At 44.0% G+C, this 24,254-nt stretch overlaps 1 protein-coding gene across 2 annotated transcripts in view; it reads left to right on the top strand.

Annotated features, from left to right (window-relative positions):
- The first annotated feature begins 1,159 nt into the window (after window positions 1-1,159).
- The window catches only part of Chn1 (chimerin 1), a 157,930-nt gene continuing 134,835 nt past the window's right edge, over window positions 1,160-24,254 (top strand). Inside the window, exon 1 of one of the 2 annotated variants that reach the window (XM_028880630.2) lies at window positions 1,160-1,358. In XM_028880630.2, the coding sequence (XP_028736463.1) occupies window positions 1,340-1,358 (19 nt within the window). In that variant the 5' untranslated portion in view covers window positions 1,160-1,339. The remainder of the gene's footprint in view (window positions 1,359-24,254) is intronic. The other variant, XM_037204884.1, reaches the window with a different exon arrangement.

Raw genomic sequence — 24,254 nt, 5'->3', positions numbered from 1 at the left:
TCTATTTGAGGTAGTAATTACCATTCTAATAAGATTTGATCCCTGAGATATATTAAATAGAAGCTATTTATATAATCTCACAATAACTGGTTGAAAATTAGAGAAAAAGAGGAAACCGACACGAGGGAACTCGAGGAGCTTGTAAAACGTGAGGTGCATGCAGGAGAAAATGAGAAGCTAAGAGAAAGCGAACACGATTATACATCGAAACAGTATCAAACCCTAAACAGAAACTAGGGGGAGGAAAGACTGCCTTAAGAGGAACAAAGGTAGCAACGAGAGAAATAAAGTGAAAACGACGAAAACATCACAGTTGAGCCTTTCAAAAAATCGCAAGGCCTCTCGCTAATTAAGGCGAAGACAAGGCAAGGAGAAAACATCGGAGCGTGAGACGTTGCCTGTGATTATCAGATAAAATACCAAAAGCTCAGGGGAATAATCTTTTGTGGCAGAGACGTGCCAGGCAGGAAGGAACGCTGATTTTTCCCAGACAACATCCACAAGGTATAATGTAAAAAGGAGAAAGTGGGTTTAAGCACCTGCCTTTTAACAATTATTTTAGGTAACTCCTGATGCTTTTCAATTACCCGTTTCCGGGTATACTGATCGGAAGCATGAGGGGCTCCTCGATCCCAAGGGAAGGCTGGCACCATCCACAGGCAGGGACCGCTCGCCGGTTAACCCTGACGGCGCCGGCAGGAGCCCCTATCCTCAGACGAACCCGGTCCTCAGGCGACCCCGCTTGCCGGCGAGCCCCAGCATCTTCCTCCCGGCTCTCATCCCATTCAAGAAAAAGCCTGGGATTTCAGGAACCGCCACCACCACCACCACCTCCGGGCGGCCGCCGCCTCCCTGGTGGTGGGGGGCGTAGCCTCACTCGGCGCGGCGCGGCGCGGCTGGGGCGCGCCCCCGTGGGCCGCGCGCTCCCGCTCCCGCTCGTGCGCGCCGCCCCGTTGCCATGGTAACGCCCGCCCGGCCGCCCGAGGGGCCCGCGGGAGAGCGGCGCGCTCTGGCAAGATGGCGTCCGCGAGGTCGCGGGGTGCGCAGTGAGCGGCCCTCGCCGTCGCTCCGCCCGGCCCGCCGCGCCTCGGGTCCGCCCGCCCGCCCGCCCGCGCGCGCGCGCGCCCCCGCGGGCCCATGGCGGCGACAGGTGCGGGCGCGCGGCGGGCTGCCGGGCGGCCGCGGGCCGGGCGCGCCCCTCGCTGCTAGCGCGCGCGTAACTTTTCCTCGCCGCGGCCCCCCGCGGCCTCCGCGCCACGCCCCCCGGGCCGCCGCCCCGCCGAGGTGCCGTCTGCCGGCCGCCGCGGGAGCGAGGAGCGCCGGGAGGCGCGGCCCCACCATGGCCCTGACCCTGTTCGGTGAGTGCGGTCCCCGGCTCCCCGCCGCGGGTGGGCGGCGCCCCGGAGCCGCGTGCGGGGGCCGGGGGGCGCGGGGCGGGCCGGCCGCCGAGTCGGGGCTCCCGGAGCGCAGGCCCCGCGCGCCGCTCCCATTGTCTCCTCTCAGGCAGGGCCGATGGGCGTGAGCTCCCGGGCCAGTCCTGGGGTCGTGGTCAAGGCATGGTGCCTCGCAGACATGCCAACTTGAGAGGGAAGTTGGCTAGTTATTTGCAAACCAATTTTTCCCCGAGTCGGTAAATAAAGATCCTGGAAAGTTTATTTATTTTGGACAAGACGTGAGAGCATCCCCAGCCTCTCTAGAATTGCCCCGTCCATGTGTTGATTCCTGCTGGATTGTTGGGCATTTTGAGGGGCGGGAGGGACTTGGGACATTGCATTGGAATAATATGTGAACTTAATTTGGTATTGGTTACGATTGAAAGTGTGTGTTCTGACGAAAGAGGACAGCAGAAAGTTGGTTACTGGAGGGTAACTGATCAGAATCGTAATTTTGAGTATGGGAGGGGAAATGTTATTTGGTGGATGTAGTTACTGTAACACTATTGTTTCAGTGGCTTGGGAAAAAGCACTGAAAAGATACATTGTTTCCTTTTACAAAAACAGGCTTTGGTACATCATTTCAATAAAATTCATTTTGTCAAAACTTAGATTTGCAAATAATTCAGTTTTTCCAAATAGTAAGGTACAATGATGTATTACCGATGGCCACGAGAACATTTCTCCTAAGTTATTCAGCACATGCAGTTTCCAGTTAAGTTTTAATTATGTCATCTGATCAGGCACGTTATGTTGCCACATACCATAAATGCTTTTTTGTTGTAAATACCTCCAAGTGAATCCAGCTGCTGGAATCAGTTACTTCTGTCTCTTCTTCACTGACAAATATAATCTCACTGTTGCTTTGCCCTACCTTGTATTTAATCGGCATTATTTAGCAGAAATGGGGACGTTTTTTGTACAAAGGTTACAGATGATGTAAGGCTTACTCTTAGTTGATAATTTTTTTAGAAGCAATGGTGGCAGCTACTTAGCAACTGTTGCAGCTGAGACATAGAGCAGGATTTCCAGAGGAAGATCTTTTTAAAACTGTATCTGATTAATCTGTCCTAGTTCCTAGTGAGGTAGTTTGCGGTTTTTAGGGATTTCCAAAGTAAGTTGTACTCATCTAGTATTTTTTTAGACTATTGACAGTTCTGATAAATAAAGCAGTTAAACTGGGAAAACAATACTCTTTTTTAAAGGATTCCTAACTTGGAAGACTTTATCTAGGTGGAAATATGGAAAAGAAGGGTGTGTGGTTCTACCTGTATGAAAAATTCCTCCTGCCCCTCAGCACAGATGACTTGGTTTCTATATTCTAATAGGTGCTTGTGGAAAATAGAATTCGGTTTACAAAAATTCACTTTGCTACAATGTGAATGTTGGTGTATTGTAAAGCATACTTCTGAACAGAAAGAAGTAGGGGTGGGAGAGAGGGGGAGGAAGAGTGAGAGAGGGAAGAGGGGGGAGGTGGGAGAGCAAGATGGAGAGAGGGAGGGAGGGAGAGACTGAGACTGACTGACTCTGTAGCCTAGGTGCCAGGATTGTAGGAATAAGCCACCACACCCACTTTTTCTGTCTTCCTTTGGTAGTGATGGAACAGCAGCTGTTTTTAAGTGTGTCAGTTGCAGACCACACTCCCGTCTCCTGTGTCTTCTGTAGGTCTGTTAAATGTAGATGCTTTTGTCAAAGTCTGGGGGGAAAGGGATTTTTAAAGGGACTCTCATGATTCTCTTAGGCACGAGCACAAGTTTGAGAGCTATTGGATTACAGGAAAATTCCAGGACATTGGATCAACTTAGCCCAGTTCACAAAACCTTTTTGCGTATGAGAAGAGAAGTACCTGAAAGTTAGAAGAAGAGGATTTTATTTTAGATTTTACTGCTGTTTACTTGGGTTTAGAAGCCCTTCTTGTCTTTTCAGAGTTGGAAGAGGACATGCTCACGGCCTCCATCATGCTACACCCTAGCCTATTTTTCTTTTCTCTATTCTGCTTTTGTTTTGTTTTTGAGACAGGGCCTTGAACTCAGCGATCCGCCTGCTCCAGAAGGCTAAGACTGCAGGTGCATTTACTCTCGACTACACACTGACAGGATCGGTAGGAAAGTTCTGTGAGATGGTGATAAGGACGTGCGGATAAGAATGGAGGTTAGATGAATGAACGTGCTGTCAGTCATCGGGGAGAGTGCAACAGTTTGCACTTGGCCTTCCCAGAGTAACCCCTGCTGACAGTCTGCCTTGAGTGTCTTGGTTTCGTTGGTTTACCCCAACAATAGAATATGGTCCAGTTCCTCAAGTTGTGTTTTAAATTTTCATTCACACTTTTCTTAGATGTAATATTTTTATTGGTAATTACTAGAAGTTAATTTAGATAATTTTAAAAGCTCTTATTTAGTGTTTCAGTGTGTATATGTGCACCTGTTTGCAAGTGTGCAGTATCTGTGTGTGTGTGCATGTGTATGTGTTCATGTGGAGGTCAAAGGTCAACCTCAGGTTTCATTCCTTGGGCACCATCCTCTGTGATTATGTGTTTGTCCCACTGTGCATTTAAACTTCAGTGTAGTCCATCAGGTTCCTTTTACCGTATGTTCAAGCAGGGTCTCTCACTGGCTAGAGCTTTGCCAACCTTGCCAGTAGCTCTAGGGATCCACGGGTTTCCATCTGTCACCATGGGTTTTCAGGATCTGAACTCAGGATAAGCATCGTGTAAGGCAGGATCTTTACCTGCTAAGTTGTCTCTCAGCCTGACTCTGTGTGTGTGTGTGTGTGTGTGTGTGTGTGTGTGTGTGTGTGTGTGTGTGTGCAATCTCATGTTCATGCATGGGGCAGTCAGAGGGTATCTTCCTTTATTGCTTCCAGGTTATATTTTGAGGCAGAGTGTTGTTTTGAACCTAAATCTCAATTTTGGGATTTTACCAATGAAGACTCAGGAGGCAGATGCTGAGGTGAAAGCCTGCTAGCTCAGAGAGGCAAAGGAGCAACCATCTGACCTTCCTCCTTAGCTGGCGTCTCATAAAGAACTTCCCTTCCGCCATCCCAAACCAAAAAGGACCTCCAAACTCAAAGTCCCTCCTCACTACTTCCTGTGTGTTTCTCTATCCATTTTGTGGACTCCCTCTAACTCTCCATGGCTACTTCCTGTCAACTAGTTGCTGGCTCTGCCTTTTGACCCAAGGTTGATTTTATTTAATTAACACAATCTTGGGGTTCACAGTGCGATCAAATGCCTGAAACAGCAGAGTCTCTCATGAACCATTGTTTCAGTTAGAGTGGTTGGCTGGCAAACTCCCAAGATCCTCCTGTCCCCCTAGTGTGAGGGAGGGGGGATTACAGATGTGTCTGCTACACCCACTTTTACCTGGGTGCTGGGGATCCAAACTCAGATACTTGGGCTTACCCAATGAGCACGTGGCCACTTTCCCCAGCTCCCTCTTAGTTTTGGAGACAGTCTCCCGGCCACCTGGGGTTTGCTGTGTAGGCTAGACTGGCTGGCCGGAAAGCATAGTGATCCTCCTACCTGTGTCTCTAGTGCTGAGAATATAGGAACTGGCCTCCAGTCTTGACCTTTTTATTTGGGTCCCGGGGATTGAACTCAGGTCCCTGTACTTTGTGGGCAGCCATTTGACCTATTGTTTCCAGCCCTAAGGGTTTTATTTTCACTTTTTAATACTCGAATATGCATTGAAAATGTTCATCTTTGAAAATTCAGAGATTTGAAACTGTTTTTCTCTGCCTTTCAAATAAATCCATGTCTCACTATCAACTCTGCTACAGTTTATTTTTGTTTTAAAATTACATTTACTTATGGGGGAGGAAGGGGAAAGGGGCATGCTAGGGTGCCTGTGTAGAGGTCAGAGAACATCTTTTGGTAGTCAGTTCTCTTCTTTCAACCCGTGAGTCCTGGGGATTGAATTGTCAAAATGCTTGGCAGCGGGCTGGAGAGATGGCTCAGAGGTTAAGAGGACTGACTGCTCTTCCAGAGGTCCTGAGTTCAATTCCCAGCAACCACATGGTGGCTACCAACCATCTGTAATGAGATCTGGCGCCCTCTTCTGGTGTGCATACATACATACAAACAGAACACTGTATACATAATAAACAAATAAATCTTTAAAAAAAAAATGCTTGGCAGCAAGTGCATTTATCTGCTGAACAGCTGTCTTACTGGTGCAAAGTTAGGTTTTTGTTGTTGTTGTTTGAGACAGGGTCCCTCTGTGTAGCCCTGGCTGTCCTGGATCTCATAGAGATCCGCCTGCCTCTGCCTCCCAAGTGCTAGGACTAAAGGCATGCACCACCACCAAAGTTAGTTTTTGTTTTGTTTTGTATTTGGTATTGAACCCAAGACCTCATTCATGCATGGTAGGCAAATGTTCTTCTAACAGAGTCACATCTCCAGCTTGATACAGTTTTAAAATCTTTGCCCTCAAAAATAGCCAAACATATTTCAGATAGACTTATCTCACTGACTTTGGTCTGCAGACCTCTGTTGCAGTGTTCAGGATGTGTGACACCTTCTGTGGTACTGCTTGTCTCTTCCAGGGCTCTAGTGCATCCTTGCAGTTCCGCACCAATGGTTCTATAGTCAGTCATACACCTTGGCCATTTTGCTGGAATCAACAGATAGGGGAGTGCTTGTTCCCTAGTAATTACTAGGGTAGTAGGGAAGTCTGAGATCATCTAATTTAGGCCTTTTGCTGCTGTGCCTGACAGGATGTTGGGACAGGCCACACCTGTAGAGCTCTAGTTGGCAGAAGTGGGTGAATTTCCACCCTACCAGGTCATCCTTTGGCAGGACTTTCATCATTTATTGCTTAAGGGGCTGTGGTCTGTACCAGGCCAGTGATGAGGCAGGGAGTTCAGGACAGTCCCTGCCTGCCTGAACCTTGGACAGTGCTTGTCTCTGTCCTGGTAGCTGGTACCAGTGCCACCTCACCCCACTGCCGTGTGGTTGCCGTCATTATAATCATAGGTCTCTTAGAGCACTTTCTTACCATTTGTGGTGGTTTGAAGGAGAATGCCCCAGTGGCTCATATATTTGCATACCTGATCCCTAGTTGGTGGAACTGTTTGAGAAGGATTAGACAGTGTGGCCTTGTTAGAGGTATGACTGGGGGTGGGATTTGAGATTTCAGAAGACTTGAGGCATTCCCAGTGTGCTCTCTCTGTCTTGTGGTTATGAGTCAAGAGGTAAGCTCTCAGCTGTTCCTGCCACCATGCCTTTGCTCTGTCATCAGGAACTGTGGTAGTTTGAATGTGATTGGTCCCCATAATCTCATAGGGAGTGGCACTGTTAGGAAATAGGACTTTGTTGGAGTGGGTGTGGCCTTGCTGGAGGAAGTGTGTCACTGTGGGGGAGGGCTTTGAGGTTTCCTATGCCCAGGATACCACCCAGTTTGTCAGTTGGCTTCTGTTGCCTGAAAGATGTAGTTCTTTTAACTCTATCACCACATCTGCCTGCACACCACCATGCTGTCCGTTGTGATGATAATGGACTGGACCTCTGAAACTGTAATCTGCCACCCCAATTACATGTTTTCTTTGTAAGAGTTACTATGGTCATGGTGTCTCTTCATAGCGATAAAAACCCTAAGACATGGACCCTAACCCTCTGAAACTTCTAAATTAATTGTCTTCTTTCTTTCTTTCTCTCTTTCTTTCTCTCTCTCTCTCTCTCTTTCTTTCTTTCTTTCTTTCTTTCTTTCTTCCTTCCTTCCTTCCTTCCTTCCTTCCTTCCTTCCTTTCTTTCTTTCTTTTTGTTTGTTTTTGTTTTTTGAGACAGGGTTTCTCTGTGTAGCCCTGGTTGTCTTGGAACTCACTATGTAGACCAGGTTGGCCTCAAACTCAGAGATCTGCCTGCCTCTGCCTCCCTAGTGTTAGGGTTAAAGGTGTCACTACTGCCTGGCAAATGGCTTTCTTTTATAAATTGCCTTGGCCATGATGGGGGTCTTATCATAGCAATAGAAAAGTCACTAAGACAGAATTTGGTAGCAGGGATTGGGCTATTGCTGTGACATGCCTGACCGTGCTCATTTTGGAGGAATGTGGAAGGCTTAGGACCTTGGGGGAAAGTGACTGAACACTGTAAATGGGTCTTAATGAACTGGGAAGACAGTGGTGCTAACAGCAGTGAGGGCTATGCAAGCCCAGCTCAGGATGGTTCAGAGGAGAACGGTCTTAGCACTGAGCTCCAGAATATTCTTGTGATAGTCTGCCCTGTCCTAAGAGATTGCCTGAGGCTAAACTGAAAAGTATTGGATTAATTTCCTTGGTGGAGGAGATTTCAAGACAGCCTACTATGGACTCTGTCACATGGTTATTAGTAATCACTATTATGCAGGTTTACAATGGAAAAGAGCAAGTTGGGCAAAAAGAAATGCAAAATGTAGTTTGAGGAGAAAATGGCACCATGAAATTTACAGAGTCCAAAGCTGTGCTAGAGGAGATGAGAAGAGTAAAAAAAAGCCTAATCTGCAGTGGAATAAAGGGAGGGCTGACTTCAGGGCAAGACCCCTCGTAGCTAAGTTTCTAACGTGTAAAAAGGAAAAGCTTGCTTCTAGAAATTGCCAACAGAGAAGCTTCTGCAACCGTGAGTCAGGAGAGCTGCTGAGGCCAGGTGTGTGGCAGGGAAGTCCCTGCTTGGAGGCCCAGAGAGGTCATTTCTTGAAGCTATGAAAGAAGCTTGGATTGTGTTAAAGATCCCAAGATGTTGAAGATGCTAGAGCTCTGGGATGTCTGCTGAGGAGAGCTTCAAACGGTGTGAAGCCAGCCCAGGAGAAGGAAGTGTGGTTTAGTCAGCAAAGCTGGAGGGGCAGGGCCATCTAAGACTCAAGCCGTCAGACATCAATTACAGGATTCGGGGTTTCCCTGGCTAGTTTGTGGTCTTACTTTGGCTCAGTATTTTCTCCCTGTGCCCTGATTCCTCCCTTTTGGGATGGTCATCTATATTCTGTGCCACTGTATGTTGGAACTATGTAATTTGATTTTTGATTTTACAGGGGGCTACAGTTAAGAGATTGGCTTGAGTCTCCAAAGAGACTGGACTTTTAAGAAGTGTTGAGGCTGTAAATGACTATGAGGACTTTTGAAGTTGTATTGACTATATTTTGCATTATGATATTTGTACAGGCCTTTGGGGGCCAGGCTATGGAATGTGGTGGTTTTCGTGAGAATAGCTCACATAGGCTCAGATATTTGAATGTTTGGCTCATTGGTGGAACTGTTTTGGGAAGATTTAGGAGGTGTGTCCTTGTTGGAGGAGGTGTGTCACTGGGCCCCCAAAATGAACACTTTCTCTTATAAGTTGCCTTGGTCAGGGTGCTTTGTCGTAGTAACTAAGAACTAAGACACCATCTTTTCTTAGCCCTTTGGCCACCGAAACCTTTCGGGATCGTCTTAGTTTATGTAGGATTTGTCACTGTCCTGACTCACTTGCTTATAGGCATCTCTATAGAAGAAGTCCTTCAGAGCAGTTAAATGGGAATGGTGTGTGTGTGTGTGTGTGTGTGTGTTGTGTGTGTGTGTGTGATGTGTTTAGCAAATTTTGGTTGTCCTGAAGTCAAAATTTATTTTCAAAAAGACAAGTCCACTGAGTGCTTTCAGCATCTGTGTGACCAAAAGCTAATTGCAAAGGAAACTCCCACTTCACTCTCTGCTGACATTTTTCACATGTACATTTTGTGTGTGTGTGTGTGTGTGTGTGTGTGTGTGTGTGTGTGTGTGTGTGTGTGTGTGTGTGTGTGTGTGTGTGTGTGTGTGTGAGAGAGAGAGAGAGAGAGAGAGAGAGAGAGAGAGAGAGAGAGTGTGTGTGTTCTGTCTGCATATATGTGTGTGCATGCCTGGTGCCTGAGGACGTCAGAAGAGGACATCTGATCCCTTTGAACTGAAGTTACAGATGGTTGTGCGCTGCCATGTGGGTGCTGGGAACTGAATCTCTACAAGAACATTAGTGTGCTTAACTGCTGAGCCCTCTCCAGCCCTCTGCTGACATTTTTGTCTTTCCTTATTCTAAAGGATATGAGAGGGGAGCCTGATGGTCTGAGCCCATTGCCTTTCTCAGGCTTGCAGATTTTCATCTGTCATCAAAACCACTGCCCTAATCATAAGTATTTCTCCTCACTCTTTTTTTTTAACTGATGTCAAATACTTAACGTTTCTGTTTTAAAATTTATCTTTAACCTGGTATTGTGTAAAAGAGTGAAAAGAACCCGTTGTTATAACTGATGTTTACATCTGTGTGCAACATGTAAAGGACTATGATGACACACACCTGCCCCTTGAGGGTACCAGTCTGTAAATCACTTAATCCTTGGAGGTAGAAGTTGGGAACATATATGGTTACAAAAAGTTAATGTTTGTTGTTAAGAAAAGACTTAACTTTTCACATCCATGTTTGTCAACATTTTCTGTTTTAACATCATTCTGCCCACAGACTCTTTATCTTCTTCAGTTCTCTGCATGGAAACGTAGTGGCCCCAGAGGCACACCTCAGACTGGGCATCTCTTTATAGACTGTGGCTATTTTACTCATGCAGAAAAGGAGGCTAGGAGTGGAGGTGCACTCTTTTAGTCCCAGAACATGAGAGTCGGAGGCAGGAGGATTACCAGGAACTTGAGGCTAGCCTGAATTACTTGGTGAAACCCTGTCTCAAAGGGGGGTGGGGTGCAAATTATTTGTCTTTTGACAAATACAGCTACCTCTGTATTTTAGACTGATTTAAAGCAGGTGTAAGACAATTTTGGTAGAAAAATACTCTTTGAGCATGCTTTCTAGGTTGTAGTAATAGTTCCAAAGAGATGGCTTAAGAAAAATAAGTTGTTCTTTTTTAACCAGGTTGCTATAATGTGGGGATTGCACTTTGCTAGTATTTTGAGACATCTGAACCAAACAGGACCTTGCTGGGGCTGAGCTGGTGTAACTTTTCTCAGTTTCTCTAAGTGGTTTTCCTTGATGTGGCTAAAGGATGCTTCCTTACTCTCACACGAAGTGTTAACACTCTTCAGAATTTTATTTCCAAAATATGTAAATGAGACCAAATCAGTAAACTTTCTGTGTAAAACCTTAACTTATTCCTACTTAGAAAATGGCTCCTTTAAGCTGTGATTCCTTCCTTTCTTCATTCTAAGTACTGAGATTACAGTCTCGAGTCACCACATCCAGATCTTTGATTTTTATTGGTTGATGTAAATCTTTTTCTTTTTTCTGTCTTTATTTTTGTTTTTGTTTGTTTGTTTGAAGACATGGTTTCTCTGTGTAGCCCTGACTGTCCTGGATGCTTCTGTAGATCATCAGGCTGGCCTCAAACTCACAGAGATCTACCTGCTTCTGCCTCCTGAGTGCTGGGATTACAGGTGTGGCCACCGCCGCCTGGCTGGTGTAAATCTTACACTCTTTATTTATGTGTGCTTTCCACTTTTCCTGTGCACACCGTGGCACACATGTGGAGGGCAGAGAACAACTTGTGAGAACCAGGTCTCCCCTTCTACCATGTGGTTTTGGGGATCAGACTCTGGTCCTCAGTCTTGGTAGCAAATGACCTTACCTGCTGAGCTATCTCACTGGCCTAATTGTTACTCTCAAATGAAAAATAGGAAGAAAGTAATAGGATAAAGTGGCCATATTTAACATGGAAAAATCATGTTAAGTAAATTATGTCAGACAGCGTTATAATTTATATTCCTTCGTGGACTTTTTGTTATAAAAACAAGTACTTCCCAATAACACTGAAAACCCACTGTGTGACACTTTGAAAGGATGAGTGTTACAGGATGTGAAGTAGATTTCAGCTAAGTTCTCATTAGTGAAAGACCCTCTGAGTTTAAAACATAAGCTAAAATGAAAGGGAAAATTACACCCCTCCCCCATCAGACGGAGTCTTGTGTAGCTCAGGTCCACCTCAAACTGTGTGGTCAACTCCAGGTGGCTGGCCTCTATTTCTCAAGTGGTGGGATTACAGGAATGAATGTCTCTTCCACTGTAAAACACACTGCAGTAGCATTAGGAGAATAGCTTTGTATCCAAGAACCTCTAAGAAAATTTCGTATTTGTAGATAGCTTTTTCCTTTCCCCAGAGAACAAAAATGCCCCTGTGTGTTTTGAGTAGTTGTTTTAAACGGAGAGAAGTGTGCACTTGTTGAGAGATAGGCTGTGATTTGTGGAGAAGGGACAGTGAGTCAGGGCAAGTGCATGGTGTGGTCCACAGCTGCCTTATTGTTCTTCATCCAGATGATCTGCAGGTTGTTCCTTCCTCTTTCCTGACTTCACCTTTCTCGTTTAGATTGTATTCTTGATGTAAAGCAGGACAACAAAGATGTCGTCAAGAACGATTGTTACTCGAGTAGATTTTCTGACCATAAACTAAAGGGGTCTGCTAGGCTCGCTCAGCAGCTACCCTCCTCCTTGGTGTCCCAGTTTACATTAGCACTTTCCCTCAGCCTGTGCTGCATGTGCCTTCTGTTTGCTCCTGTGATGGGATCTTGTCCCTGGCTCCATGCGGCTGTGAAATGACTTTGGTAGAGGTGACTTCGGATTGCAGTGACTTAGACGGGATAGACAGCAGGTGAGTGCTGTCAGTGTCTAGCCAAGGGTTGTGCTTGGCTTAGTATTTCCCCTGCAGTCTGTATGACAAAGCAAAAAACAAAAACACAACTTTAGGGCATAATAGTAGAGCTGAGGCTGATGTTTGCATGCTACCTGTGAAGAATACCATGTTAATTCTGCAGAGAGCCTGAAATTTAATTTACAGTCTGAGGACCGTGAAGGGGCAAGACAGGATACAGGGCAAGTATTTGATAAAGGAATCGCACTGTAAGAGAAAATAAAGCAGTTTTATTTAGAGGGTGAGGTATTACTAAAACGGGTTTATGGAGGCTGGTGTAAGAAAGAAAACCATACTGGAAACACACAGAGCCCATGAGGTCGGAGGAGGGGATAGATGGTAGCACCGAGAGGAGGAAGTCAGCACGTACTTTTGCTTTTGAGTGGCTCTGGGGCTGCAGGTGTGTTTTTCTGCTTTTTGATTTGTTTACTATCTATTTGATGAATATTGATTGGGTGTTCAATATGAGCCAGGCAGGTATTAGTTTCTGCCTTTAAAGAATCCATAATTACAGAAGGGAAAGCAGAGACAAAATGTATATAGTATGCCAAGTGTCAGGGGCTGCGGGGAAGGGTAAAGCAGAGTGAGAGGATCAGGTGCTCTGTGTCAGTGTCGGAGAAGGTGCAGCAGCTATGACAGACAGGCAGCCAGGGGTGTTTCTAAATGACCTGACATCATTAGAGAATAATGTCTACTTCGTTAAACTAGTGTTCATTTTTATTTCAGCAGCACAAAGGCATCGCATGTAAACTAGCTTGTTTGTTTGTGCTTTACCTCTGCAGTAGGGAACATAAATAATCAAATTGAATTGGAGTTCCTTATCAAAATGGCTGACTCAATTTTTCAGGGCTCAGAAAGTAAAAGCAGTCCAATGTTTTGTCATAGTAAATATTTGGGCTACATGCCTGTTAGTTTTCAAATGACTTTTGTTATACATGTTTAAACATTTTTATTTCCTGTGGATTAAAGGATTTTATTTCTGTTATTTATTAGTATCTCTTGTTTGTTCAGGAAGATTTGAGGTGACTCAGAAGATATGGTGCAGGAAGATAGAAAACAGGTTCTGGGGGAATTCATCTTTCTACACTTTGAATCATTAGTTTCTTTCTCTCCCCTGAATTGTTTCCCTCTTATTATGATTATGCTCTGTTTTTTATGTAATAAAGGCTTCCCTCAGCCTTTGGTGCCCTTGTAATGATCATAAATAATCAGTATTCACCAATTAGAGTTTCGGGGGTACAAAGAAACTAAATGTAGTTAAAGAGTGAGGCAGGTAGACAGTGAGAATTATGAGAACATGAAGAGGATGGGATCCCCTCAGCCTGGGTTTGGTTGAAGTCTCTTGCTTTCTGAGGATCAAGAATTTAACACGGTTAACAGCATTTGCTAAGGCTGCTGGCATAGAGACACTTCTTAGCTGGGCATCTTAATCCCAGGACTCGGGGGTGGGGGGGCAGAGGCAGGCACATAGCTGAGTTGGAGGCCAGCCTGGGCTACAGAGTGAGTTCCAGGACAGCCAGGGCTACACAGAGAAACCCTGTCTTGAAAAACCAAAACTGAAAAAAAAAGGACACTATTCCTTTTATGTAGAAATATTTTTGAGCGAGAATATTAACATTCTTAAAGGCCTCCTTTCCCAGCTGTTGACCTGCAGTTTTCTTGGACTTACACCAGAAACCCCATAAACACTTAAAGAACATGGAAATCTTCTTGTGCAACCTCTGTGGCCCATGGTTTATCAGCTTGTAATCCTATCCAAGGTAACACTGGAGTCACCCTATATCTCATTTATCATAAAAGAGAGAGCAAGCAAAAGGAAAGAAGTCCTGATAACCCTTTGGGATGTAACTTGAGAGCCACCAAGAGGAGACTCTTCTGAGATCTCCACACTCATGCTCTTGGGTGTGCTTTTTTGTTTTTTGTTTTTCCCCTGAGTGACTCTTATTCTGCTAACCTTCATGCTCAAATCTGTGTTAAAAAAATGAATCTCATTTTAATAACCTCCAACTCTGCTTGTGCTGTTTAGTTCTGCAATTCTTTTCTGTGGTGCACTCCAGGATCTGGCTTTACCTAAGCAGAGGTTCCCGAGGGATAAGGGGCTCCTCAGGCTGTGGGTACAGTTTTGCACTGCTCCTGAGAAGAGCAGCCTGCTCACCCCACTGTGGCCTTCTGCATGCCTGCTTATCCTTTCCTCATCTCCCATCTTTCCTGCACAGTGCACTGGGCAGTGTTTCCTTCCCAACTAAGATGGGGTGTTTGTGAGTGTGTGTCACCCCTGGTGGAAAGGGAGGTTAAAGAAAGAATTCTGAGACTTACTAAGACATAAGAAAGTTACTCAGATGGCCGTGTTAAGTGTCAGTACTATTACAGTAGTGGAGAAAGAGGTTTTATATCCTACATTATAACAGCATATAACCAAGAAACAGGTGTGTGGTGGGAACAGGAGGGTGACAGCGGGAAGAGGAGACATCAAGGATGGGGGAGAAGTCCTTGCTAACCTCACCTACCAGGATATAAGCACCCACACTTACTGGGCCAAGGTCACCTGATATGGCTGAAAGGAATGAAATCAGGCCGGTTGGAGGGCCGCAGCACAACTGAGGCAGTGACAATTTTATTGAGAGCGACCAGACTTTTATACCTTTATCAGAGACAGAATACAGTGGCGATGGCCAGGATCAATACAGTTGTAGTTGACAGGATACAGTGATTTTTGTAAACTCTACAGGGTACACAAGGTTAATGTCTGAGACCAATTGTCCTGTCAGGTCTCCACGTTTTCCTTGACTTCCAAGGAAACATGCAGACTAACACAAAGGGGCCTGAACACTTCCTTGCTTGAGGGAGGGCAGCCATCTCTCAGGAACTGGAAGGCACATTGTGCTCCAGGAGCCATGCACTCTAACCTGAAGACTATGATGCATGTCTCTCAAGGCAGCTAGGCCAAGCCAGCTCCATGGTTCTCTGCGGTTGAGGGTTCTTGTTGAGAGTTGCCAGGTGACTAGATATCAAGTGGGAATTTAAGTAGATAACAAGAGTGATTAGGTACCACAGGTGGAGGGAATTAACCAGCAGCGATGGTAGGCTTGCTTCTTGCCAAGTCTGGGCTATGCTGGTCTGACAAGAATGATGGCTAAGGAGAAGGTCTGTCCAAGGACCTAGAGCAGTGGTTCTCAGCCTTCCTAATGCTTCAACCCTTTAATACAGTTCCTCATGCTGTGTCCCAGCCTGCCGGCTGTCAGGACAGATCTCTCCCATTCCTGTCCCCCAAGTAAACACACAGAGACTTATATTACTTATAAACTGTATGGCCATGGCACACTTCTTGCTCTCTGTTCTTATATCTTAAATTAACCCATTTCTATAAATCTATACTTTGCCACGTGGCTTGTGGCTTACTGATATCTTACATCATGCTTCTCCTCATGGCGGTTGGCAGCGTCTCTCTGCCTCAACCTTCCACCTCCCAGAATTCTCCTCTCTCCTTGTCCTGCCTACACTATCCTTCCTGCCTGGCTACTGGCCAGTCAGCGTTTTATTTATCAATCAATCATAGCAACATATATTCACAGCATACAGGACATCCCATAGCACTTCCCCTTTTCTGTTTTTTCAAAAAGGAAGATTTTATCTTTAACATAGTAAAATTACATATAACAAAACAATTATCAAGCAAGAATTACAGTTACAATATCTAGTCTATTTATATATATCTAGTCTATTTATATTTGGCAGAATTAAAGAAAATATCCTATCTATATATATCCTATATCCTATATAGGTTTCATATCTAACTTATTTTTTATCATAACTAAGGAAATTATAACTATCTAGTCTTCAACTACATCAAAGACCTCAGAAGGATATAATATTACCTGAGAAATGGGAAAAGGACACAAGCAACTTTTGAGTAGACAGAGACAGCCTGGACAGTCATCCAAAGTTCTTTTGTAAAGTTGGGGCATCTGTCTTCAGCCCACATGTCTAGAGTCTCTCAGTCCCTTTTCTCTGTGTCCTGTAGAATGTCTGGCAGTTTCCTCTGTGAAGTAGGAACCTGAAGGGCCATTTTGCCAAGCAAAGTTCAGTGGTCACCTTCCTATGGGTCCTGCATGTCCAGTCAATCAAGCAATCCAGGCAAGAACAGTTTTTTGGCCAAATGGCTATTTTTGCCAAGAAGAAGATAAACTCCATATAGAGTGTCTTCAGTGCCCATCCTCCTCTCTGAAGTAAATCAGTGCTGCCAGGAGCAGACATGTCTCACTGTCCAGAAAGTCTAAATTTTTAAAACATTTTAAATGCCATATTCTATAGGTCTTTGAAGTGTTTGAAGATTACCTACCTAATTGAATTAAATCTATGTATACCTAGAAAACTTAACATGACTATAAGTTTGACTATCATAGAAGGCTAATTATTAATCTGTATTTCTTAATTATCCATTACAATTTCAAAAGAGCAGGCTGGAGAGATGGCTCAGTGGTTAAGAGCACCGACTGCTCTTCCAAAGGTCCTGAGTTCATCTCCCAGCAACCTCATGGTATCTCACAACTACCTGTGATGAGATCTGGTGCCCTCTTCTGGCCTGCAGGGAATACTGTATACATAATAAATAAATCTTTAAAAAAAAAAAAGCGCCAGGCGGTGGTGGTACACACCTTTAATCCCAGCACTTGGGAGGCAGAGGCATGTGGATCTCCTTGAGTTCGAGGCCAGCCTGGTCTACAGAGTGAGTTCTAGGACAGACTCCAAAGCTACAGAGAAGCCCTGTCTTGAAAAACAAAACAAAACAAAAAACAACAACAACATCAAATGAGCTGTACAAACATAATACCTTAAACAAGAGTAGAAATATACATACAGTATAACAAAATTAAGTTTAAACTTGTATCAATAAACTAAAATCTATATTAATGTAAAACATTTTAAACAAGTTGTTCTTTAAAAGTAGGTTAATAATCTACCCTTTCATCCTATCATATCTAAACTATCCCTTTTTTTCTTTAGAAAGAGATTGCATTTATAATCAACCTGCTTTAAATAAAAATATTGGTTTTTCTCTGTCCCACATCAAAAGATGCTTGGGGGGGGGCTGAGTGGGACTGGAGAAAACTCCAGCTACAGGTGACCAACCATAAAACTATTTTCACTGCTACTTCATAACTGTAATTTTTCTGTTATGAATCATAATGTAAACATTATGTTTTCCACTGGTCTCAGGTGAACCCTGTGAGGGCCGATGGACCCTTAAGGTTGAGAACCACTGGCCTAGAGGAAGCTGGCTAAAGTTTGGTCAAGGAGAGCATCTTCCACCAGCTCTCCTTACATTCTGCTGCTGTTCAGCTGGAAGTGCTTTGTCAGTGGCCAGTACCTGGTGGTCCCTTCTCAGTTCTCCTGTGGCTCTCTCTGCATTATTTGATCTTTCAGCGCTCTTTTGCTGTTCTCTTTCTTCCCCTGGCTGTTCTCCCTGCTGCAGTGTACATGGTGTTCTTTAAGAGCTGCCTCTCCCATCTGTCTTGGAAGTCCTTGGCCTTCAGCAGGAGCAGTGTAGATGAGTCCCAGCTCTCTAGCATTGTCTTCCTGGACACTCCAAGTCTGTCTGGACTTCCTATAAACACTCAGATAGTGTGTTCCACCCCAGAGCTTAGTGTCGCTCTTCTGTCCTCCCCTACCTTGGATGCCCAGCCATTTGCTAACTCCTGCAGCAGGTCTTTGCAAGGCTTTCACATCTGTGTGCGCTTGCTTTTGTGTTCTCTCTTCTCTCCCCTCTCCTTCCCTCACTCCCTCTCTCTATGTGCTCATGTAGGTGTGTGTACGTGTGTTTGTGTGTACGTGAGGAAGCCATAGGTCAGCCTTAGATGTCATTCCTCAATAACTTTTCACAGTATATTTTGAGACAGCATCTCACTGAATTTGAAGATTGTTGATTCAGCTAGACTGACTTGCCAGTGAGCTCTAGCGATTAGCCTCTTCCTCATCCCACACCACCACTTGGGTTACGGATGAATACCACAGTGCCACCTTCTATGTGACTTATGGGCATCCAAACTCAGGTCCTTCTGCATGGATGGTAGCATTTAAACTGAGCCATCTCCCTAGCCTCACCTGTTACTTCTCTGTTCTCATCTATGGCACCCCCCATTCCTTTCAGGTCAGACAACCCTCTCTCTCCACTTTCTGCCCCCATCAAAAGTAGTCCCTTTATCTTCTGAGTATTTTTATTTTTTTATCATTTTACTTGTGAGCCTATGTCCTTTAGTAGTACACTGGGGTTTTTTGTTTGTTTGTTTTGGATTTGTCAAGACAGGATTTCTCTGTGTAGCCCTGGCTGTCCTAGAACTCGGTCTGTAGACTGTGCTGGACTCTAACTCACAGAGATCCCCCTGCCTCTGCCTCCGGGTGCTGGGATTAGAGGGGTGTGTCACCACCGTCCCTCAGGTAGTACTGTGTTCACAGTAGTTCTGTATCTTGCCATTGCCCTACCTTTTCTCTCACAGATCCCTGGGTAAGCTTCCTTCTTTCGTCCATACTGTGTTCAAACTGGGCACAGTGCTTCACACAGTGTAGTACTCAAGAAGTGCTTGTCCAGTGAGCCAAGTAACCTGTAAAACAAGGGAATGGGAATGCTTTTTCCTTTTTTAAGCTTAGTACACTTTATTTCCCTTTTAATGTATATATGTATGTGTGTACACATGTCATGGTGCCCATGTGGAGATCAGAGACTAGGAATTGTCAAATAGGAATTTTTTATGTTCTTCCACCATGTAGTTTCTGGGGATTGAAACTTAAGTCTTGGTGGCCTAAACCAATGCACTTCTGTAGTTTGTGTTCAGGGTTGAAAATTCATGTTTTTGTCACTTTGTAGTTTTAACTGAGTTAGCTACAGACCATAGCTCAGAATGCTTCTTTCATATTTTCGTTGTTGACCCATTATCTTATTTTCAGTAAAGGGAAGATACATGTATATTCTTGCAATTGTATGGCCTGTAAAGGCAATCGTATCTCTTACTATGAAATTGGTTTCTTTTGTCAACACAGTTGTTCAGGTTGATGGTGAAACAGTGATTGGATTTACACTGTTTTATAGATAGCATCTAACAACCTCTCCAGTTGACAGCAGAGAACAGCATCTGCACACAGTGTTCTGTGTGTCTAATGCAGTGTTGGAAACGAAGCCTCCTCTGGAGGGGCTTTGCTCTCCAGAGAGAAGAAACGCAGGGGAGAGAAATGCAGGAAGCTTCAGGTGTCATAGTTCTCAGTTCTTTCAGAGCTTTGCAGGCTGTTCTCAAGGAGCAGTGACGGGAAGTCCTTTCTCTAAGCCTCCCTTTCAGACCTGGTGGGTAACCTCTAGATGGAATTCTGAACGGTTTTATTAAATAAAAACACAGAGCCAAATGCAGAGTTAAAAGCCCAAGAGGTCAGAGCAGTAGCCAAAAGATGAGACTTAAAACCACCTTCTTACCACCCGCTGCCGTCCTTCCCCTCAGAAAGAGACCTACTTCCTGACCTACTTCCTGTGTGTCTGTCTTTTTACTGACTTTCTGTTCTGCCTTCTCATTGGTTATAAACCCAACCACATGACCTCCTCATCACTGCTTGTCTATACAGACTTCCAGGTCTCTATGGTTGGTATTGAGATTAAAGGCGTGTGTCTCCATCCTGGCTGTATCCTTGAACACACAGACTCTGCCTGCCATGTGATCGGGATTAAGGGAGTGTGCTACCACTGCCAGACTTCTGCTATGGCTAGCTATTAGCTCTGACCCCCAGGCACTTTTATTTATTAACATACAAATAAAATCACATTTCAGTACAAATAAAATATCACCATAGTAACCAGATTCAGAGAGCATTCACAGACATCCTCTACCTAGACACCGGCTGGAGTGGTTTTGTTTTTCTTTCTTTCTGTTTTTACTTTGGTAGAGTAACCCATGTTAAGCCTTAAATTCTATGTAGTCCAGGCTTGACCAGAATTTATAACCCTCCTGCTTCTGCTCCCTGAGTGCTGCATTTACAACTGTACCACTGTGCCCAGCTCCCTGAGTGTTTTCAATATTGCTCAGGAGAAAAGAATAAACAGTAGGACACAAAGCTCACACAATTGTTTTTCAAAATGGGCTAGAATATATTAAGCTGTGGTCACTAAAGAAAGCAAATCCAGTAGCCAGGCATAGTGGTGCACATCTGTAATCGCAGCACTTGGGACATAGAAGCAGTGAAGTGTGGAGGTCAAGGTCTTGCTCAGTTGCGTAGTGAGATGGAGGCCAGCACACACCACAGAAGACAGTGTTAAAAAGCAAGGGAGGTCCTCAGTGGCTTACAGGACATTCCATGTATTGCTTATAACATTCATTTAATAGTGAAACTTGATGGAGTTGCCTTTGCTACTTCTCTTTGTTGTGGTGGTGATGTTTTGGCTTTGGTTGTTTGATGGCATTTGTTAACTCCTTAAGGTTCCAGAGATGCTCATGGTGTGTGTGCAGCCTATACAGCTAAAGAAGAGAACCTTTAATCCCAGCACTCAGGAGGCAGAGGCAGGTGGATCTCTGAGTTCAAGGCCAGCCTGGGCTACAAAGTGAGTTCCAGGACAGCCAGGGCTACACAGAGAAACCCTGTCTCGAAAAAAACAAACAAAAAGCTCCAAACAACAGCAACAAAGGAGAACTTTTAAAAGACAAAATTTATACTTTTTCTTCATTGTGGTGTTTAAAAGTTAATCCTAGACTTTAAACTCCTTGACAAAAACCAGATCCTCTGGTCTTGTCATCTTATTCTTTCAGTTGAATTTCATTTGAAATCATAACGATAAATTATCTCAGAGTTTTCTAGGCTGACGGAAGCCATGCTCTAGAGTGCCCGCCCAGCCTCTCCTGTTGCTTTCCTAGGTCCGTCCAGACAGGGGAGCTCTGAGCTCTTGCTCTCTCTGTCTCCCTGTCTCCACCCTTCCCTTCCTTCCCTCTCCACACAGGCACACACAAGTGTTCCAGCTTCCGGAGGGCTTGGTGGGGAAAGAAGGCAGTGACTGCTCAAGCTACTCAATCCCCAGCCCTTGTTTCTTTGAGCTGTGACTACACACACCCTCTTAATGCTGGGTGATTTCACTCTTCAATCAAGACAAAAGCATTTGCAATTTTCCTACAGTTTTTGAAATAATTAAAAATGATAAGATTTCAGTAGATAACAGCTGCATTTTTTAATCTTATAATAAGCTGTTTTCTGCTATCAGATGAGGAAGGAAAATTAATGCATTTTAAGTATGTTAATATTAGATGATTTAAGAAAGAGATGCCCTAAAATGGTTTTCTCATAGGCAAGTTTGGCTAGACAGGTTGACCACTGAGCTCCAGGATCCTGCCTCTACAACTTTGGGGTTGCAGACACGTGCCACTATACCTTGCTTTTTATGTGGGTGCTAGCTATCTGAACTTAGGTACTTTTTACCAATAGCCATTTCCCCACCCCTGCTATGTGTTCCCATCTGACATCTTTTACATGACAGGAAACAGTTACTATATCGGGTAGTGCCAGGAATCAAACCTAGGGCCTGGACTTGTTAGGCAAGATCCATGTTTTTTAAAATCCAGACAGGTTGTGGTAATATTGCTGAACCACAAGGTCTCCAAATTAAGAGGCCACACTGTTTAGCGGGTGGGCATCATTCACTGTTGTGAGAAAGTGGAGCTGTTCATGTTTTTTGTTTGTTTGTTTGTTTGTTTTTGGTGTGTGTGTGTGTGTGTGTGTGTGTGTGTGTGTGTGTGTGTGTGCGCGCGCTACATGATAGCTCTTTTATGGAGCTAGGATCAAACTCAGGCCTCACCTTACATTACCACTGAGCTGGGACCCCAACCTACATCTTCTGCTTATCAGACAGATGAGCAAAGGTTATGGACTTATGGGTGTATCATCCATCCCACTGTATTTTAGATTTATGATAACTTCTTTTGGTTTGGTTTTTGTGAAAAGTCCCCTCCCCCATTTTTATGAGACACAGTGTTTTATAACTTTGTTTGCTATATCATAAAATTGGAAGAATTATTCTAACTTCTCCACCAACTAGTTGCTTTTTAAAGTCTATTTGATAGACAGGGGTCTCAAACTTCATCCAGCCTAATTCCTGAAGGTTAAGGGTTACATATTGTGGTGTGACTATAACTATTCCAAGTTCTTTAGAAAGATCTTACGCCAATCCATCAATGTGCTGGGTATGGTAGTGCATGGCTGTAATCTCAGCAACTGAGAGGCTGAGGCAGGCAGAACACAGGAGTTTGAGGCCAGCCTGCACTATATGTGTTCCAGGACAGCCTGGACTGAACTGTCTCAACTCCCTCCTCCCACAAATGTGGCTTATTATAGTTATTGACATAAGGTCCTGGCAAAGTTAACCTTGATTTAAGTTACAGTAACATTTTGGTTATTTAGAACCTTGTAAACATTTGTAATAATTAGCTCTGGAATTCTGAAACAAAAGAGAACAATTTCTAGGCAGTCCACAAGATGGCACTTGCTACTCTGCTTCCTCTTCCCCTTCAGCTTAAGGAGATTCAGTAAAATGTAAGAAGTTTGAATCTTAAATTTAGTACTTGGAAAAATGTTCATTTCTAGAGAGGAGCCAGTTCCTCTGTGGAAGATGTTAAGGTTATGTTGAAAGCACAGTGGGATCGCTAGACTAGAAAGGGGCTGCCTCTGCATTGTATTTGCCCTGTAAACATCTTAAAAAGAAAAGAGGTTTATTTTTTGTACCTATTTAACGTATAGAGTCTATTATGAAATGGAAGCCATTTATAAACATAACACACATTGCATGCATATTATCAGTGGAATATGTAATATTCTGGAGCCACTCAAAATTTAATATATCAATAATAGCCTTTACGATAATGGTGTCTCCACAGGCACCACACTCCCAGCTTCATTTCCTTATGAAAAGGCATTGTCCTCCTATTTCATGGTAGTATCTCCAGTTACCCAAATCCAATGAGGAGCCAGAGCACAAGTCTGTAGATACCAACCTTTTGGAGCACAGAGTAAACAGAACTAGCCAGAGTGGATCTGGATGGACTGATATAAATGGCCATTGGTAATCTATATGTTTCATATAAGTCATTTATTCTCTCCCATACTGTTTTCATTTTAACTTTTCTTTGTGAAATGGGGAACACAGCACTCTAGCTACTTTATGTTATAAAGAAATTGTAATTTAATGATACTTCTAATAGAATCCTGTATTATGGTTGGTACCACTAATAAAAATGCTTCATTGTAAGAAAACCTGGGAAATGAAGATAGACAATATAGGTTTATATGACAATTTATAGTTCATAAAACAATTGCCACTAGCAATTGTCTCCAGGTAATTGTGTTATTTTTATATCTAAAGACACAAGAAAGCATATTTGAAATATGCTATGGAATATTTCTAGTTCTAATAATTAGGAATTCCTAATTCTAATTATGATTGAGATTTGCTGAGTGGAACAACAGTGCAGTCGAGGAATCATAATATGATCGTAACATGAATTACTTGAGGCTCCTTTTTACCCCGTGTATGTAGCGTTTAACTGATACGGTTTTTCCTGTTTGCTATTTACATTAACGTTATGCTGTGTGAAGGGAAGGATGCTGAGCTGCTGGTGAGATTGGTAGAGAAATGTACATTGTGCTCATCTGAAAAACCCTGTCAGCAGTTTCCCTGGAAGGAACACTGTGTTCCTAGTGGCCGAGGGAGGAAAGTACATTCAGTATACTTCAGTGCTGGAGCATGGCTTCTTGGGGACATTCTGAGTTTCTCTGCCTCTTCATAGGGATCAAGCAGGAAAAGCAAAGCCATAGAATGAGAGCGGTAGAAGGAACTTCCTTTGTCGCCAGCTGAATCAGATTTACAAATGTCTACATTTAAGCCCCTAAGCTAACACTTTGGCAGATTTTGAAAGTGCTCCTTTTCCACCATTCTTAGGAAGGTTTGTGAAGAAGAAAGAATCGTAAAGCTTGCTTTCTCAGAACAGCTGTTGCAGGTCCTTGCTAAGCTGCCCACTGACTGCTCTGTGGGCAGGCCGCACACAGAAAGCATTCCTTTGTTAGCCTGCCCTTTCCAGTGCCAAGGGCTCAGTGTTCTGTTTCAGGTTGGTTACTGACACCATATCATTTAGCACAAGATCTCCTTTTAAAAGCTTGTGAAACATCCTTTTTTAAAGTTCAATTTTCATCGACTTCATGTATACATTGC

This window comes from Peromyscus leucopus, chromosome 4 (assembly GCF_004664715.2).
Source record: "Peromyscus leucopus breed LL Stock chromosome 4, UCI_PerLeu_2.1, whole genome shotgun sequence".
In the NCBI taxonomy this organism is placed as follows: Eukaryota; Metazoa; Chordata; class Mammalia; order Rodentia; family Cricetidae; genus Peromyscus; species Peromyscus leucopus.
This window is presented reverse-complemented; position numbering and strand designations above follow the sequence as displayed.